Genomic DNA, 21,002 nt, shown 5'->3' on the forward strand with positions numbered 1-21,002 from the left:
ACAGAACTAGAATAATTCTAAAATTTGTATAGAAGCACAGTAGACTCCAAATAGCCAAAGAAATCCTGAGAAAGAACAGAGCTGAAGGTATCATACTCTCTGATTTCAAACTATAGTACAAAGTTCCAGTCATCAAAACAGTACAGTACTGTCACAAAAACAGACATATAGATCAGTGGAACAGAATAGAAAGCCCAGAAATAAACCTATGCACTTAAAGGTCAATTAATCTACAACACAGGAGGCAAGGATATACAATAGAGAAAAGGCAGCCTTTTCAATAAATCATGCTGTGAAAACTGGACAGCTACATGCAAAAGAATCAAACTAGTCTTCTCTCTCACACCATGTAGAAAAAAAATTCAAAATGGATTAAAGACTTAAATATAAGACCTTACACCATGAAATTTCTAGAAGTAAATAGGTAAGTAAGCTGTTTGACATCAGTCTTAGTAATATTTTTTTGTATCTTTCTCCTCAAGCAAGGGAGACAAAAGCAAAAATTAAGAAATTGGACTACATCATACTAAAAAGCATTTGTACAGTAAAGGAAACCATCAACAAAATGAAAAGGTGACCTACTGAATGGCTATTATAAAAAAGACAACAAATAAGTTTTGGCAAGGATGTGAAGAAAAGGAAACCCTCGTGCACTGTTAGTGGGAATGTAAATTGGTACAATCACTATGGAAAACAGTATGGCTATTACTCAAAATTTCAAAATAGAACTACCATACAATCCCTCAATTCCTCTCCTGTGTATTTATCTGGAGAAACAAAAACACAAATTAGAAAAGACACATGTGCCCATATGTTCCTTTGAACACTATTTACAATAGTTAACCTAAGTTCCCATCAATAGGTGAATGGACATAGAAGATGTGGTGTGTATAAATGCAATGGACTACTACTCAGCCATAAACAATGAAATATTGCCATTTGCTATAACATTCATGGAACTAGAGGGTATTATGCTAAGTGAAATTAGTCAGAGAAAGCTAAATACTATATGATTTCACTTACATGTGTACTCTAAAAAACAAAACAAATAAACTAACATAGCAAAATAGAAACAGTTATACATACAGAGAATATACAAGTGGTTTCCAGAGGGGAGGAGGAGCAGTAAGAAATAGGTGAGGGAGATTAAAAGGTGCTAACTTCTAGTTGCAAAACAGAAATGAAACGTAGCGTGTGGGGAACATAGTAACTATGTAACATCTTTGTATGATGACATGACATAACATAACATGACATGTGGTGATCATTTTGAAATGTATAGAAATATCAAATCACTATGTTGTGTAACAGGAAGTAATGAACAAAAAACTCATAGAAAAAGAGATCAGATGTGGGTAACCAGAGACGGGAGTAGGGGGAAGTGGGTACTGGATGAAAATAGTCAGCAGGCACAAACTCCTGTTATAAGGAATAGGAATGTAATATATAACATTATAAATATAATTAACATTGCTCTATATTATACATGAAATTTATTAAGACAGTATATGCTAAGAGTTCTCATCACATGGAAAAATTTTTTTCTATTTAATTTTTTATCTATTTGAGATAATGGATGTTCACTAAACTTACTGTGATAACCATTTCATTATTATGTAAATCAAATAATTAGGCTGTACACTCTAAACTTATACAGCACTGTGTGCCAATTACACCTCAGTAAAACTGGAAGAAAAAAGAATAGATTAATTTTATTTTTATATGCATTACAAACTAAATCCACCTAAGAGAAAGTTTTGAACTTCTCAGTGTTGTTACATGCAAATCCTTGCATAAAGATAAGTCTGGCTATATATGTGTATGATGCCTCTGCCCAGGTGAAATACAACTGAAATGATGGCGTGGAGAACACCAGCAGCCACTTAAGTAAATTCCCAGACGTACATCAACAACTCTTTAAACTTCTATTTCCTCCATCTTTCCATTGACCAAATTAAGAATCAAACTCTGAAAGCTTGAATCTCTTCTCTTTTAATGGCTTTTCAATGTTTATTCACAGGTTTGTACTACATATATAATATGATAATTCATTAAATTATAAGTTGCTTGAGGCAGGAATTTTGTCATCTTTATTGTTAATGTAATTTACTACCCACAAAGTTCTAAGCAAATGTAGAACTGTCTATTGATTCTTCTTAATAACAAAATTTTATTAAACAGACTGTGCTGTGCTTAATCCTCACCTTTCTCAAAGATTTCACAGAAATTGTATATTAATTAAAATTTTATATAATTATGTCCATATACCACTAATAAAAATAACTGCAGAGAAAATTTCCATAGGATGAGTTACTCTCCATATATGGTATAAATCTGTAAGGCAAGGAGGAAACTGACATGTATTGAGCACCTATTATTAGCCAGATATTTTATTCACTTGACTATTTAATCCTCACTACAAACCAGAGAGGTTGCTATTGTCATCAGCATTTTACAAAAGTTGAATTAAAAAAAAAAAGTTGAATTAAATGTCAGAGAAGCTAGAAACCTATCAAATTCAGATAGTTTGTAAATTAGCAGGATTCAGTAATTTAAGATTTCAAATTCAGGTAATTTTTACTCAAAAATTCATCTCTGAACATAAATCCTTCAATAAAATATTTACTATTAAATATTAATAGATATTTTGGTATAAACCATAAATTTTGATGACCTTAACACTAAAACTGAAAGGTGAAGAAAATTTTTAATTAAAAAACTGTATAATATTTTGTATCTAGAAACTATTTATAGTTAACTGTATATAATTCCTAATTATTTACCTTTTTGCTACCCACATGGCAGTTCTTAACTAAGAACATATGTTCCCAAAGTTTATTTGAATCACTTATCTAGAGTTTTCCTTATCATTCATTTAGTTGAGATTCTGTACTCTAAATTCTAATGCTGTTATTTTGTTCCCAAATTATTTTATAAAAGCTTACTATATAACTAGTCTAAGTTCTGTATTCAAAGAACAGAGAACTTATTTGACAGAAACAAATTAAGCAAAACCAAACCAAACAAAACAAAACCACCCACAATTCTACCATTTTTCTGAAGTTAGAGTGAGCACTTGACACCCTTTTGAGAAAAGAAGTTTCTCTTTTACACTATTTCACTTTCCTTTCAGGGTTCGTCTCTTGCCTACACTCCCCCCCCCACCCCGCCCAAATTCCATACTCTCACTGCTCTTGTGGATCCCTACCACCACTATCTTAATACCTTCTAGGTCTTCCCTACTCTTCAGAAAGGACAGAGTGTAGCACATGATAAATAACTTACATATTTCTTGATTAACTGCATCCTCACAATAACTGTGTGATGCAGCTACCATGATCTTCATTTTTCAGTTGAGAAAAATAGGGTTAGGAAAAAAATCAAAGAAGTGAAAGACTCCAAAGCTCACATTACCATCAATGTATCCCTTACTCCAAAATGGTAGCCCCTCTTCTCCAAATTCTTATAGCTTAATAAAATTGGTCTTGACAGGGAATTAAGAGAAAGCAATATGAATAAAATAATTTAATTTCTCTTAACAAATGATAACTCCATGCTTCTTCCAAATGTTTTTGCCTTTCTGTAAAATGATGCAACTGGATAGGTGAGTAAACCGTCACCATAAGTTTTCCCTAAGCTCCTACATTCATATTTATCACCATTTTCTCTGCCTCTTTCCTCCCTCCATTTATGAACTCACTTGTTTGTATAGACTATGTTGAAAATTGGAGTTTCAGACATGACTTACCCACTTTTAAGAAGTAGGTATAAATTAAGTCATCAAAAAAATGTTACAAGGATCACAGAAATAAAGAATGAAGTTTGTACAAATACATTTTAACGTTCTCTTGCTACTTGTTTTAAATTAATTCCACTATATTAATTGTCTTCTATATGAAGTCAGTATGGAGCAGAGAAAATAACGAAGCTTTGAGTTAGATAAACTTGTTGACTAGTACCAATCTTGAGACTTAGGAGGTTTTAGGCAAAGTGATTAAACTCTCTAAGTCTGTTTTCTCATCAACAAAATAGGGATATTACCCATCCACTTCATAGGGTTATTGTGAGGATTACAGGTTAATAAACAAGCAAAGTCTCTAATTCAACCCCCTGGCTTATTGCAGGTGCCCAATAAACCACTGATGACTTGACTGACATCGGCTGAAGTTGGCCACTTACTAACTGTGTATCCAGTGGAGAGTCATTTAGGTTCTCTGTACTCCAGGTCTTTTAAAAAAATCCATGGAAAAAGACAAATAGAAATAATAATATTTTCTTTGAAAATTACATAAAACAATGTATGAGATGTACTGTGGAAATGCAAAAGATGTATCTATCTGCATTTACAGACTTTATATATCCATTTATCATACATAATTGTGAGATTTTGTAGAAATTAAGATAATACTTGCTCTACACACATCACCAAGGTTTTGTAAGAAATTGGAGAATATGTATGAAATCACTTTAAATATCATAAAAGCACCATAAAAACTAAAGGTTTATTAACACAGTTTCTAAAGCCAGAAGGCCTAGGTTGAAAACTCAGGTCTGCCACAAACTAGCTATCTGACCCCAGAGTATCCTTCTTATAATTCAGCTTCTCATCTGTAAAGATGAGAATAATAGGACCTGCCCTAAAAAGATGTTGTGAGAATCAAAGGATTCAACATATGTAAAATGTGTGGAATGGTCTCTAGCACATAGCAAGTACACTGTAAACATCTTATTTTTAATTGTCATTAATACTAGACTCTAGGTGACTTACACAAAACACCTTGTCATAGCATACTTGAGAATAGTTGGCCAAATGGACAACAGGCCCAGAATGGTAATTCTCATATTTTTATATATCTATATAAATTTTATATTTGATTTAATAAATAATTTTATAATATTTTAATTTATTACATATTTAACAAAATTATGTAATATTTTATATGTATAAAATATTGTTTTTATATATAATCCATGTAGAACTAATTTGTAATATAATATGTGTATATATAAATACATATGTTTGAGTTTGAGCTATTTTTAGAGTTAACCTTAGGTGTGCTTAGGAGTAACTATAAAAAGAGGATGCTTTAAAAAATTAACAGCTTGTTTTCATTTTTGATTTCTGATTGTTTAATTAGGATTAGGTCACACTTAGCATAAGAGAATAGGCATGATCATTCCCATTTTAAAGATAAGAAAAATAAATCTAAGCAAGCAAGTTCTAGTAATTTATCCAAAGTCACACAAATAGTATATTCTTTAGATTGTAGTTTTCCCACTTAATTTACTAAAAGCAGAACCAAAAATTCTGTCTAAAAACAAAAGCCACTTGTTTTGGCCTACTGACATATTTTTAAATATCTTTACTAAATGATTTCAGACAATACATAGCCTAAGGAGAATCATTTTGGTAATGTATCTTGCAGGTTGGATTTATCTTCTTTTCTTTAATCTTTGTTCTTAATGGTAACCTCAATCCATACTCCTTTGACCCTTAAAATTTCATATTTATATTTTTTAATACATGGTCCATTTATAGATGATTTGTGCTATAAGCAAATACTAAAATTTTTCCCTTCAACTATTTAAAACAAAATGAACATAACCAATAAACATATCTAATGTTTTAAAAACTTACATAGCTTTTGGATTCATTATGCAGGTGGCCGCTGAGCATTGACATTTCTTTGGGTCATCATATGAGATCCCCAGACTGAGTCCCAGCATCTGGGTGACAATAGTTGAAAACGCCTCCAAAGTTATCTCCTTGGGATACTACATTAACAACAAAGAAAATTCAAATAAAAGACAACTCAGTGAAGAGTGGTAAGAATAATATTTTTTCTAAATATGAACATTTTATTGTTTGATTGAATACCTAAGAATATGGAAATACAGTTCCTTGGACAAGTAAGAAGCTGAAACTCTACTTATGAAATTTTACTGAGATATAAACATATTGAGCCTGTGTCTAGCTTTGCCATGATCTAGCAAGTGAATGCCTAACATTCAACTACTAACTACTAACAAGTAGTGCGGGGTGATAGCACCAATTTAATTCTCAAACCTACCAGATTTGGTGGGGAAGGAGTCAGAATCTGAAACTTGGGATGGGAACAACTGAAGTGACATGGACTTGCCTTGCCAGTAAAGTAAGCCTCCCTCTAAACAATGAAAGAGCCCCTACATTTTAAAAAGTGACACTTTTAGTGACAACACCTGGGGTAATTGTCTCACTACCCCTCACTGTCTCAGGTCCATAATAAGAATTAAATTGCAACAAGAGTGATGTCACCAAGATGGCAATATAGGTTTTTCCAAACTTCACTCCCCCTCACAAGAAGAACAACTAGCAACTATTCATGGATAAGACACCACTGAGAAAATCCTGGAACACAGAGGTGAGGCTGAAGCACCCCTGCACCACAGAGACCAAGACAGACCTCATTAGAAGGTTAGGAAGAGAAGCTGTACACTGACTGCATTGCTCCTCCTCAAGGCTGGTGAAGCACCACACAAGAGGTCTTCCCAGAGCCTATGGTCCCTTGAGTGGGAAAAGACGCCCGGGGTAGACATCCACTCCCCCAGCATTGTGGGTTACTTCTGGGAGTCCCCACTCTGGTCTTGCCTCATGAGGATGACAAAGGATGAGCGGGATTTGATCACTGGGAATCTGATCATGACAGAGGAGGCAGGAGGGGTTTGCAGTAACCAGGGTTTGGATCTTGGCAAGTCAAGTTCCCACCTGTAGCACCTTAGTAGTAGTCCCAACTAGCAGCTTTGCTCATCTGCAGAGCAGGACAGTGAAGCAGCCTGACCAGGGAAGTCAATGGGGTGCAGGTCTGCACAGGGCAGCAACATTTGAGCAGAGAATATGGCAGGCAGAGTTGACTGTTCACAGAGCAAAGCCCATGGCACAGTTTGACTAGGAAACGGGAGTGCGAGTTGCCTTGAGTCAAGGCCACAAACCATGAGCTGAGCTGGTTCCCCCAAACCACCTGGGCAAGGAAACTAATTCATAGCCCGGTCCACTGCTAAATATAGCCTTCAGAAAGCCCAACCAGGGAACCTAACCAGAGCACACAGGAAGCTGTGAAGCCCATCCGACAACCTTGCTTACAGTGCACTTGAACAGAGAGCACAGCCCATGGTTTTGCCCGTCTTCAGAGAAAGACCTGGTGGTCCCATCTGGCCAAGGAATTAAGTACATGATCATCTCAATAGATGCAGAAAAAGCATTTGATAAAATTCAACATCCATTCATGATAAAAAGTCTCACCAAAGTGGGTATAAAGGAAACATATCTCAACATAATAAAAGCCATTTATGACACACCCACAGCCAATATAATACTCAAAAGTGAAAAGCTGAAAGCTTTTCAGCTAAATTCTGGAATGAGACAAGGATGCCCACCCTCACTACTTCCATTCAACATACTATTGGAAGTCAGACACAGCAATCAGACAAGAAATAAAAGGCATCCAAATCGGAAGGGAAGAGGTAAAACTGTCATTATATGCTGATGATATGATACTCCATATAGAAAACCCTAGAGACTCAACACAAAAACTTCTAGAGTTGATAAATGACTTCAGCAAGGTAGCAGGATATAAGATTAATATACAGCGGGTAGGGTATAGCTCAAGAGGCAGAGTGCATGCTTAGCATGCACGAGGTCCTGGGTTCAATCCCTAGCACCTCTTCCAAATAGAAATAAATAAATAAACCTAATTACCTCCCCCTCATCAAACAAACAAACAAAACAAATTAATATACATAAATCTGTTGTATTTCTCTATACTAACAATGAAATATCAGAAAGAAAAAAATCCCATTTAAAATTGAATTGAAAAAATATCTAGGAATAAATCTAATCAAAGAGGTGAAAGACTTATACACTGAGAACTATAAAGCATTGATAAAGGAAAACGAAGATGATTTAAGGAAATTGAAAGATATCCTATGCTCTTGGGTTGGAAGAATTAATATGGGTAAAATGGCCATACTACCCAAAGATATATACAGATTAAATACAATCACTATCAAATTACCCAGGACATTTTTCACAGAACCTGAACAAATAATTCTAAAATTTATATGGAATTGCAAAAGATCCAAAATTGCCAGACCAATCCTGAGGAAAAAGAACATAGTTGGAGACATAATCCTTCCAGACTTCAGACAATAGTACAAAGCTACGGTAATCAAAACTGGGTGGTACTGGCACAAAAAACAGACATATAGATCTAGAAATCTAGATCTATATATAGATCTAGAAATCTAGATCTATATATAGATCTAGAAATCTAGATCTATATATAGATCTAGAAATCTAGATCTATATATAGATCTAGAAATCTAGATCTATATATAGATCTAGAAATCTAGATCTATATATAGATCTAGAAATCTAGATCTATAGCTCACAAAGAACTAAACATAGGGAGACAAGCAATTTATAAATAGTTCAAGGAAATGATCTTCAAGATGCTCAACAAACTCTGGAGATGAATGGATGAACACAATGACAATTTCAACAAAAACTGAGAAAATACAATGCAGAACCTAACAGAGCTGAAGAATATAATAACTGAAATGAAAATTACACTATAAGAAATAAACAGTAGATTAGATGATACAAAGGAACAGATCTGCAAACAATAGGACAGAGTAGTAGATACCAATTGTTCCCATCCCAAGTTTCAGATTCTGACTCCTTCCCCACCAAATCTGGTAGGTTTGGGAAGTAAATTGGTGCTATCACCCCGCACTACTTGTTAGTAGTTAGTAGTTGAATGTTAGGCATTCACTTGCTAGATCATGGCAAAGCTAGACATAGGCTCAAAATGCTTATATCTCAATAAAATTTTGTAAGTAGAACTTCAGCATCTTATTTGTCCAAGGAACTGTATTTCCATATTCTTAGGTATTCAATCAAACAATAAAATGTTCATATTTAGATTCTAAACCTAGCCAAACTGTCAATCAAATGTGGAAGGAAAGCATAAGTGTTTTCATTAATAAAATAATTCAGTGTGTGTGTTTAAAATTGAAAAACACAAAGAGTTATACCAGAAAAACAGCAAGGAATTCTGAGGAAAGAAATATGAAGTTAAATTTTCTGTGGTGATTGGCTCCACCCACAGAAGTAAAAGAAGTCAGGAAAAAAAATAAGAAGTATCATTAGACTCTGATGCCTAAAAGATCCTCTTTTGGCCATCAAAGCTTTACTAGCATAACAATATACTTACTTCTTGATTCAGAGTTAATATTTTTAAATTCATAATACTATAAAATAATATTTATTGACTTAATTTTTAAATCAACCTGTAGACAAAGTACGAAAGTTCTATAAGAATAAATTACAAATTTTATAACTCTTAACAATGGAAATAAGAAGTGGATATAAGTGGATATGACAGCTATTTTACATCTTATTTTTCATAGCAAGTAAGCAATGGACTTTGCCTAAGGTAAACAGGTATTTTTTAAATAATAAATATAAATAAAAATATTAATATAACAATATAATATTCCATATATTACACTATTGTGCATTAAATACTATATATTATATATAATATATAATTACATCTATTATGTATACATACATAAAATATTTAAAGTATATTATAGTATAGTTTACTATTATAAATACTAGTAAAATAATAAAATATAAAAATATATGACAAATAGATTGGGTTAAATATGTCAAAGATAATATTACCAATGCTGTCTAAAGTGTATTAATCAAAGTAGTAGTAAGAGTGTTTATATTGTAAATAAATAAACTTAACTACCAGAGAATTTAAATAGAAATTATAAATTCTTAAATGGGACTACATGAAATAAAGAAGAGAGTTTTACCATCAATTTTTGCTTTTTATATCTATACATAAGACAGTTTACATATATATGCATGCATAAATAAATTCTGTAATAAAAATAATTAAAAGAGTATCAGAAATAAAAGTATGTATTGCAAATCCCATTTTTGCAAAAACATACAGGGGGAGCCACAGTAACAGATTAAAAACTCGAAGAAGAAGACACACATCTATCAAAATGTTAACAGTGATCATCGCTTCATCCCTTGGAAGATTCCAGAACATATGAGTTTTCTAATAGGCTTCTATACGTTCTTTAAGAAATGGACATGAATAACATAAATGACTTAGTAATTTAAAGATGCATATATAGTACTTAAACTTATTTTAAAAAGAATGAATAGGTGGGGAAAAGGCTGAATGAATTCCTTCACCTTTCAGTGATGCCTCTAATTGTATCAATACTTAATTTATATATAAAATATGCATAAGAACTATAAATATTTAAAATAGACACAAAAGTTTCTTTTAAATACTATATTCAGAGGTTTGAAGCATTTTAAAGGATTTTTATCATACTTTTTGGTTGATTGTTTTCATTTTGAAGCTATTTCATCTGTAAGACTATTTCTTCAATTTTATATCTATAAGCAAAACTCTATTTGGGTTATAGAAATACCTTTACAGATTTTTCATAATGCACTATTCTATATATTAAGGAATGCATGTGTATTTGTGATATTTTTATTCCACTTTAACCTCAAAATAACTGCAATAAGACACTTGTACTTCATAAAACTCTTCCTTCTACATACTTCAAAATTTTAACAGTAATGGAAAATAAATGCAATCTCTAAGTGTAAATATAAATGTAAACTGTATAAACTATATGCTGTAATGCTGGATAATTTTTAAATGTACACTTTTTTCAAATAATAAAATTAAGAAATTACATACCAAAGCAATTCCTGAAGAATAATGGGTAACACACATTTTTCCAGGAAACGTTGCTCCCACATAATCTGGATAATCTCGATAGCTAAATAAATAAGTATACAATTATAATTAATTTTGACAAACAATTCACAAGTGATAATTCCTGCTAATAATTTGTCTGTCTGCAGTTCACAAAATTCTAGTCTGAGGCAAACTTAAGTACAGTCTTTCCATATGTTCTTAATTGTTTCAAATTTGTAAAATAGTCTTAATTAAATGAGATTAAGCACTCAAGGTTTCTAAAACATATCCAATGGATCCAAGTTTTTGATGACTTTACTATTCTTACCACATTTGGTTACAGTTACCAAAGCTTTCATCAACATTTCAATCAAAAGCATTTTGTTGGGTGACAGTGAAAAATAGTTTTTATGTATGGATTAAAAGTTTTCACTCTAATGTAGAAAAGCTCACCTTTTTCTCATTGGAATGACTTAACATTTTTTTTTCTGCTTTGAGAAAGGGCCCATATAAGCTGCCATATAATAATATCGTTATTCTTAGAGATTTACAAATTATTCTACTTAGTCCTCAAATCTAGCCAGTGAAATAGATACGACTTTTATCCCCACTGAACAAATCCAACATCAGATGGGAAGTACAAGTAACTTTCTCAAGGCAGCACAATTAATAAGTACTCCTGAACATGAACTTGGGCAGTCTGAATCCAGAGCCACGCTCTCAATCACTAAGATATGGATGCTCTACACATATTCTGCCATCTGCAGAGCCCTCGTCAAAAGAACATTCTGGGATGTGCGTGAAAAAGCTTGGTACTCAATTCTCAATTTGAAATGCCCCCTCAGTCTCACCTGCACTTCACAACTGCACTCTCCACTGCTTCCTTATCCTGTCTCTCTGGTGTTGTTTATACCTAACCCCTCCAGCACTTATTTCCAAGTATTTGCCTTTAGCACCCAACTTTGGCTTTACATTCCAACTCTCTGCATACTCCTGATGAGCTGGACTCAATGATAGCTATTTTTTACTTAATACTGCCCATCCAGTCTCCACATCAAATCAGTTGTCAAGATTTACTGTTTTTACTTCTTCAGTGTTTTTTGCATCCTTCACCTCCTTCAGAGGTTCAGCTCTAGTTGTAACTATGAATTCCATAGTCTTTGAAAAGAACTATTATTTAGTCTCATGCTTCTAAGCACAGTTTCCATAACCTGGAGTGCTTTCCACCTCCTTGTACTGAATTTAAATATGCCTAAATCTGCCTTCCTACTTTTACTTCAGTTAGTACTTCTTTAATTTGGCCTTTTTGTTATACCGCATTTTGAGTCTCTCTTTCACTCTTGCTCTCTCACTCTCATTGTTTTTTCCTCCTATAAACTATAAATAAGTGGAGATAATGTGCTGGCATTAGTCTTGTGGAGTGACATCAGCAAGATGGCAGAATAGGAGTTTTTTAGCCCTCATCTCCCCACAGAAACAATTCTGACAACCACCCACAGATGAGAGTATCTTTGTGGCCCAAGAGTCCAAGGAAAGGTCTCATATCACACTGAAGCAAAAAAAAAAAAAAATCCAAAAAAGACATGTTAAAGAAGGTGAGAACAGCTGCACTTTACTCACGTGCTACCCTCAAGGTAGCGCAGCTCAGTGCTGAGAGAGAGGCCTTCAGTCATGATTCCTCCCAAGGCACGTAGGGCGAAGGTGAGAGCATAGTGAGCGCCCCTAGCCACGTGACATGATGCCCAAGAGGCTGACTTTTGAAATGTCCACTGACAGATGAATGGACAAAGAAGATGTGATGTACATATGCAGTGGAACATCACTCAGCCTCAAGAAAGAAGGAAATTCTGCCATTTACAACATGGATAAACCTGGATGATCTTATGCTAAGTAAAATAAGCCAGAGATAAAAAGGCAAGTACTGTATGGTCTCACTTACGTGTGCAACCTAAACTAGTCCATCCAACTCATAAAAGCAAAGAGTTGAATGGTGGTTGCCAGACATACAGACAGCCAAGGGACACATGAAAAGATGCTCAACATCACTAATCACCAGGGAAATGCAAATCAAAGCCAGTTTTTTTTTAACAGGTTTTTATTTCACTTGGGTAAATACCTCAGAGTAGGACTGCCAGGTCATAAGGTAAGTGTAAGTTTAACTTCATAGGAAATGGGCAACCATTTTTGCATTCCCACCAGCAATACAGAAGAGTTGTTCTGCATACTCTCCAGCAGGTGGCATTGCCAGGGTTTTGTTTTGTTTTGTTCTGCTCTGTTTTGATTTAGCCACTATAACGAGTGTTCAATGGTTTTTCAAAATTGATAAACTTAGCCAGACTCCTCAAGAAAAAAAGAGCCCAAATCAATAAAATCAGAAAAGAAAAAGGAGAAGTTACAATTGACACAACAGAAGTACAAAGGATTGTAAGAGACCACTATGAAAACTATACCCCAAGAAAATAAACAACCTAGAAGAAATGGACAAACTCCTAGAAATGTATATTCCCCAAGATGGAATCAGGAAGAAACAGAAAACATGAACTGACCAACTACCAGTACTGAAATTGAATCAGTAACAAGAGAACTCCCAACAAACAAATGTCCAGGACCAGATCGGACAACTGGACAGCCACATGAGAAAGATTAAAAGTGGACCAATTTCTCACACCATATTCAAAAAGGCCTCAAAATGGATTCAGGAATTAAACGTTTAAGACCTGAAATCTTAAAACTTCTCAAATAAGACATAAGAAGCTTGCTCTTTGATATTGGTCTTAGCAATATTTTTTATATCCGTCTCCTCAGGCAAGGGAAACAAAAGCAAAAATAAACAAATGGGACTATATCAAACTAAAATGCTTTGCACAGTGAAGGAAAATGTCAATAAGATCAAAAAGCAACCTATTTTGAACAAGAGAAGATATTTGCAAATGATACATCTTATAAGGGATTAATACCCAAAATATACAAAGAACGCATACAACTCAACACTAAAAAAACAAATAACCTCATTAAAATTGGGCAGAAGACCTGAAAAGACATTTTTCCAAAGAAGACATAGATAGCCAAGGGACACATGAAAAGATGCTCAATATCACTAGTCATCAAGGAAATGCAAATCAAAACCACGAGCTATCACCTCACAACTGTAAGAATGGCTATCACCAAAAAGTCTACAAATAACAAATCAATATATAGATTTAATTTAATCTCTCTAAACATTTCAAGATTTTTTTTTGTGGGACTTGACAAGTGTTTGCCAAAACTGGTAAATTTATCGCAAAACTGCCTATTCATCCGGCAGAAAATAAAATTTTATTTCTCTTTTGTACTATATAAAAATTAAAGATATATTAAAATTTTATTTATAAAAAGTAATAATATTTATTCTTTTTTAAAAAGCTGTAGACTAATATTTAGGGCTGGGAGAGACCTTTATCAAACAGGAAATACAGAAGTAAAAAAAGAAAAGATTAACAAATTTGGCCCTATAAACACAAAAGATTTCATGTGGCAAAAAAAGATTTTTAATATCTATAGAAAAATTGTAGACCTAGAAAAGGTATCTTTTGATATACATAAATAAAGGACTAATATCTAAACACTCAATAAGCCCTTATAAATTACAAAGAAGTGGTCAAATACCATGAAAAGGGAATTTCAGAAGGACAGATCCAAATGATCAACAAACATGAAAAGATGCTCAAATATATGAGTTTTTAGAAGAAACAAATTAAAAAATATTAACATCAATTTATACCCATCAGAGTGGCAAAAATGAAAAGAGAAGCAACACATTGTTGGTAGAGGTGTGGGGAAAAGATTAATTTTACACACATGAAAAAGGAAATATTATCATGCCAACTTAAAATATGTATATACAGATTTATTGAAAGCCATTTGCTGACTATAACTGCTAATAAATTTTATATGAATAAAATTATAAATATATACTTATGATTGATCATTAGAAAACCAACATTTAAAAATAATGCAGAAAATTCATTAGGATACAATATTTTAACCTACTTTACCAAGCCTTTGATCAAAACCTATAACAAAAATACAAGCTTCAAAAGATAAATCCCATCTTTTTATGTACTGATTAAGATTGTGAGCTCAAAACCTAAACACACCACTACAACCAGGAGTCCTGCGTTGGTTTAACCTCTTGAAATATCAATCTCCTCATCAGTAAATGTTGATAAGCATAGAAATAAATTTTAGCAATCTTTTTTATTGCCTGACAACCAGAAAGAGAGAATGAGGCCTGAATGAGTGCATACTGAATAAGCAAAGTGTGAAAAGTCAGAAATGAACTATTCCCTCCTTTCAGCTCCATCAGTATCATACATCTTTGATTTTGAGGAAGATTGAAACATTATTCTTACATGAATAGATACGCAATATCATGAGGTCTTAGGGTAAGATAGGACTTTTTCCATTCTAAAAATCTATGCAATAATTCATCTGCCTCACCAACTGTAGCGATCTTATTTTTATCTGACCACAACTCCAAAGATGACAGCACAACAGTAATTTTAAATTGGGCAAACATCTAAAAACAGAAGAGATAAAGACACAAAAAATTAATTTTTATGTTATTTTATAACAACCAAGAAATTAATTCAATGTTTTGACAAATCCACACTCAATTTATATGGATAACTTAATTATTCAGAAATGACATGTCAAGTTAGTGCAAATTATAATTTCAAAACTGAATTTTCCTAAATTTTCCTAACTAGTATGAAAGGAAAATACTTACCGAATTTACAAGGCCAATAATTTCGATGACTTTGTTTGTTACTATCATGCTATCAGAGCCCAGGAAATCATACTGAAAAACAGAATTAATTTAAAATTTAAATATAATTTGTCACCTAATATGTTTGAGATTTACTCTCCATCTACTCTCTGAGGTTGAGGCTGCTTTGGGGTTCTTTAGAACACTTCAAAATAAGACAACAACAAATAAAAAATGAATATAAATTAGATCACTCATACATGCTGGTGGGCATGTAAAACCATATAGCCACTCTGGAAAATACTTGGGCAGCTTCTTTCAAATCAAATAATGGACATACTATATGACCTAGCAATTGCACCTCTGGGCATTTATCCCAAAGAAATAAAAAATGATGCGCACAAAGACCCATACATGACTGGAAACACATGTCCTTCAATGGTTAACAGGTTAAACAAACTGTGGTAAACTCATGCCATGGAATGCTATTCAGTAATAAAAAGTAACTGAACTGTTGATATATGGAACAGTTTGGATAAACCTCACAAAAACTATACTCAGTATAAAAATATCTCAAATATACATACTACATGATAACATTTATGCAATATTCCTGAAATCATAGAGATGGAGAATTGATTAGTGATTGCCAGAGGTTAAGAAGTGTACAGAAGAGGGGAGGAATGGGTGTGACGTTGAACGGATAACAAAAAAGTCTTGTGGTGCTGGTACTGTTGAGTGCCTTGATCACTGGTGGCTACGAAAGACTACTATCACACGAAACCACATACAGACACAGACACACACACACACAGACACACACACACACACACACAGATGAGTGTATATATAACCTGAAATCTGAATAAGCTCTGAGGGATGTACCAACGTCAAATTCCGTATCTATAAAATAAATCTCTAAAGTACACTATCCCTTGGATATTCCACAGGGCCATCAAATTAAACACATTCAAAACTACACTCATTATCCTCCCTCAAAAATATGCTCCCACTGAGACTTCCACTACTTTAGTGAATGGTATTATCATCTATGACCTCCCACATTTTTTATACTACATGTTCATGACAGCAAAACTTTTTCTGTTTGGGCACTGCTCTATCCCCAGTAAACAGAACAATAAATTTATTAAGCACCTGGATGGCAGGTGATGCTTAATAAATTTATTAAATGAATGAATAAATCAAATCAATTCACAAGTTCTTCTAATTAAGCCTCATTAGTAACTTTTAAAATTGCCATTTTCTGTCTATTCCTAACACTATTAATTTATAAAATTCCACCTTGATTACTGGAATAGTCTCTTAAATGCTTTCTCTTTCTCCAATTTCCCACAAGCATTCCAGTTCATACGCTAATACAAAAATGATTCTAAGATGAAAACATGAACATGTCTCTACCCTGCTTAAACTCTTTCATTGACTCTCTATGACGTTTAGGATAAAATTCAAATATCATCTCAATTCTTCAATTCATTCCTTTTCCTTTCCCTTCTTCAACCCTGTGTATTAATCATACTAAACTTGGAGTTATCTGAAAAGAAGAGTCTCTCGTATTTTCATGTGTCCTTGCAAAGAAATCTCTCACGCTAACTCTTCCCTGGCCCCATCCTCTCCCCACTGCCCAAACTAACCAAACCAGAACACAACCCCCAACCATCTCCTATCAGGTTCTCACACTCCAATTCCCCTGCCTTAATCATCCAAGGGCAAGGTACCAAACAACTTGAAACAACCTCTATTCCCAAAACCCACTAAAATTTTGCAAACGAGCCAATCCTAAACCTGTTTACCTGGCCTTGCTGTTCTCTTCCCATGGAAACCACAATAAAGGCCCCCGCCATGTTTTCGCATCTCTCCCTCTGTCTCCTGCCCTACTCGGGTGCTTCCCCACAGGGCATGATGTGTATGCCCTTTCCCCTGGGAACTGGGAATAACAAGCTATCTTTCCTATAGCAGTCATCTCCTGATCTGTGGTCAGCATACCTAAATAATAACAAAACCTACATTTTAAAACACCTACGTACATGCTCTTAAGAGTACGCCAAGTTACAGCTGTGTATCTCCATGTCTTTCTCCACTAAAGCACTGAGTTTTTATAGTACCATAAGCTTCCCTCAATCTGGCACTGAATTCACTAGGCTAAAATTGTGGAGTTAAAATTTGTGAAGTGATTGAAGACAGTATCACTACATTTTTTTACATGCCCAACACCTAGTAACACAGATGTCATAGCTGGCTCAATGTCTGATTTATTAAAGAACATGTAAATATGTATAAGAACATAAAAAAGAGATGTGTAATCAGCATCATACGGCTGGCAAATCTGGCAGTTAGGACAAGAAGCTTTTAAAACAACTCTCAAAATTTGCAACATAATCCCGAAACAAAATAATTTTCATAATCCAAAATATTCCCTGGAAATTTAGTCATCTTTACTACAAATATCTCAACTTCTATTAAATCTTCCCTTTGCCCCTTTTCCCTAACACTCTAATAAATCAAGTGTTTTAATAGCCGCCTCCAAATCTCTCCTGTCTCTGACCCCCAGCTCTGGCTTCCTGACAAGTTCTGCAATCCTAGCAGAACTGGTAACAAAGGATGAGTCATATCCTCTGTGGTATTCCACAGATGTGACAATCAAATGCTTATCTTCAGAACAAAACCCGGACAGTACATTTTTATCCCTGTTTTCTCAAATCTCTGAAATATAGAAGAAATAAAACCAAACTTGATTGAGTATAAAATAAGTTATCACCTCAAGGGTCTAAAGTTCAGAGGTCCTCAAACTGTTCGTGGGAATCAGGGATCTAGAGGTGCATTTAGATGAGACTCAAACAGTTGCACCATTAAAAACCACTTTAAAAAAATCCTGACACTTTTGTAAGCAGTTGTCACAAATAGTCAGGCTTTCATCATTTTAGTGCCAACAAATACTTTACAGGGCAAAACATTCTCTAGACTACATGCTGCTCTTCAAGTACCTTAAAACAAGAATTAAAAGCTTAAAGAATTTCACTTAAAAAAAATCACCATTAGAAATGTTTATGGATTGAGAGAGGCCCTAAAGATATTAAGTGTCAGCAAAAAAAAAAAAAAATCAATTTTATATGCAGGTTTGTTATGTAAAGAGTTCAAATAAAACATTTTGGATAGAACTCATGTAATTTTGAATATTTGGTTTTTCAGACGGAAAATTTCTCCACTTTTCTACGACATGCGAGTAAGAAGACTGGATCTTTAAGTTTCTTTCTAGCCAAGGATAAACATACATTCATATCAAATGTTTAAAACCAAAGAAAAAGCAAAACACATACCAAAACTTTGTCCACCACGATATGCATTTCTAAATAAAGAGGAATTAAATCTGAAACAGTTGATTCTGGCTAGAAAAAAGAATAACAGCATTTAAAAACTTAAACACTTTTACAAATTGTTTATTCTGAACTTTTAAAATATTTTTCCACCTTTATTGAGGCATAGTTGAAAAGTAAATGTATATACATTTAAGTTATAAGACTTGATGTTTTGATATATGTATACAATGTGAAGTAACTGCTACAATCAAGCTAATTAATATATCCACTCTCATATAGCTACCATTTTTTTCTCTGTGTGTGTGTGTATGTGTGTGGTGAGAACACATAAGACCAACGCTCTCAGAAAACTTCAAGTTTACAATACAATACTTTTAACAATAGTCCCATTGGTATTTATTAAATCTCCAGAATTTATTCATCTTGCAAAGTTCAAACTTTATACTCTTTGACCAGCATTTCCCGATTTCTCTGTCTGCAGCCCCAGGCAAACACCACTGTACTCTCTGTATCTATGGGTCTGACTGTTTTAGATTCCACATAAAAGTGAGTAGTTGCAGTATTTGTCTTTCTGTGTCTGGCTTATTTCACTAGTATAATGTCCTCAAGGTTCATCCATATTGCCACAAATGTCAGGATTCTCTTCTTTTTTAAGGCTGAATATTATTCCACTCTGTATATACATATATATGTATATAACAATTTATGTATCCATTCATCCATCAGCAAATACTTAGATTCCTTCCATATTTTGGCTCTTGTAAATAATGGTTCAATGAACACAGAAGTGCATATATATTTTCGAGTTACTATATTTGTTTTCTTCTAAGAATTTTATGATTTCAGGTCTTACATTCGAGTCTTTAATCCATTTTGAGTTAATTTTTGTGTATGGTGTAAAATAATGATGTTTATTATTTTGCATGTGCCTGTCCAGTTTTCCCAATATCATTTATTGAAAAGTCTACATTTTCCCACTGAATAGTCTTGGTTCCTTTGTCATACATTAATTGACCATATATGCGTGGGTTTATTTCTGGGTTCTCAATTCTGTTCCACTGATCTATGTGTCCCTTTTTATGCCAATATGATACTATTTTAAGTACTATAGCTTAGTAATATAGCTTGAAATCAGAGAGTCGGAAGCCTCCAGCTTTGTTTTCTTATTCAAGATTCTTTCATCTATTTGGTGTGTGTTTGTGGTTCCATACAAATTTAAGTATTATCTTATTTCTTTGAAAAATGCCAATGGAATTTGGATAGGGATTGCACTGAATATGTAGATTGCTCTGAGTAGTATGGAAATTTTAACAATCCTGACTCAATCTATGAGCATGGAATATACTCCCATTTATTTGGGTCTTCTTCAGTTTCTTTGATAAATGTCTTGCAGTTTTCAATACAGAAGAGGTCTTTCACTTCCTTGGTTAAATTCATTCCTAGTTATTTTTGATGCATTGTAATGGGATTGTTTCCTTTATTTCTCTTTCAGATCATTTCTTATTGGTGTATAGAAACACAACAGATTTCTGTGCATGAGTTTTGTATCCTGCAAATTTACTGAATTAGTTTAGTAGTTTCTAACACTTTTTTATGGAGTGATTAGTGTTCTATATATAATATCATGTCATCTGCAAATAGTGATAATTGATAATTTTACTTCTTCCCTTCCAATCTGAATGCATTTCATTTCTTTTTCTTGCCTCATTACTATGGCTATGACTTCCAATTCTAAGCTGAATAAAAGTGATGAGAGTGGGCATCTTTGACATATTCCTGACCTTAAAGTCATGCTTCATACGTTATTAATCTCCTTATATTTGTTAAGATTGTTTTGTGGCCTAACACGATCTCTCCTGGAAAATGTTCCATGTGCACTTCAGAAGAATTTGTATCCTGTTGCTTTTAAATGGAATATTCTGTACATATCTGTTAAGTGCATCTGTCCAATGTGTTATTTAAGCCAATGTTTCCTTATTGATACAAAAAACAGTAATTGTGAGGGGAGGAGAGAACAAATGCAGTTTTTTTTAATGCATTTGAAATTAAGATTTCAGCAACTTAAAACAATAACGTATATGTAGACTGCTGTACAGAAACCTCACGATGACCACAAACCAAAAATCTATAATAGAT

The 21,002-nt window shown here is 33.6% G+C and overlaps 1 protein-coding gene across 1 annotated transcript in view; it reads right to left on the reverse strand.

The window, feature by feature from the left end:
* Window positions 1-21,002, reverse strand: part of ADAM32 (ADAM metallopeptidase domain 32) — a 79,763-nt gene that overhangs the window by 41,535 nt on the left and 17,226 nt on the right. The window contains exons 5-9 of the mRNA XM_064477358.1: window positions 18,867-18,935; window positions 15,553-15,624; window positions 15,176-15,342; window positions 10,785-10,866; window positions 5,639-5,775 (exon numbers count right to left, since the gene is read on the reverse strand). Of these exons, the coding sequence (XP_064333428.1) occupies window positions 5,639-5,775; window positions 10,785-10,866; window positions 15,176-15,342; window positions 15,553-15,624; window positions 18,867-18,935 (527 nt within the window). The remainder of the gene's footprint in view (window positions 1-5,638; window positions 5,776-10,784; window positions 10,867-15,175; window positions 15,343-15,552; window positions 15,625-18,866; window positions 18,936-21,002) is intronic.

This window comes from Camelus dromedarius, chromosome 22 (assembly GCF_036321535.1).
Source record: "Camelus dromedarius isolate mCamDro1 chromosome 22, mCamDro1.pat, whole genome shotgun sequence".
Taxonomy (NCBI): domain Eukaryota; kingdom Metazoa; phylum Chordata; class Mammalia; order Artiodactyla; family Camelidae; genus Camelus; species Camelus dromedarius.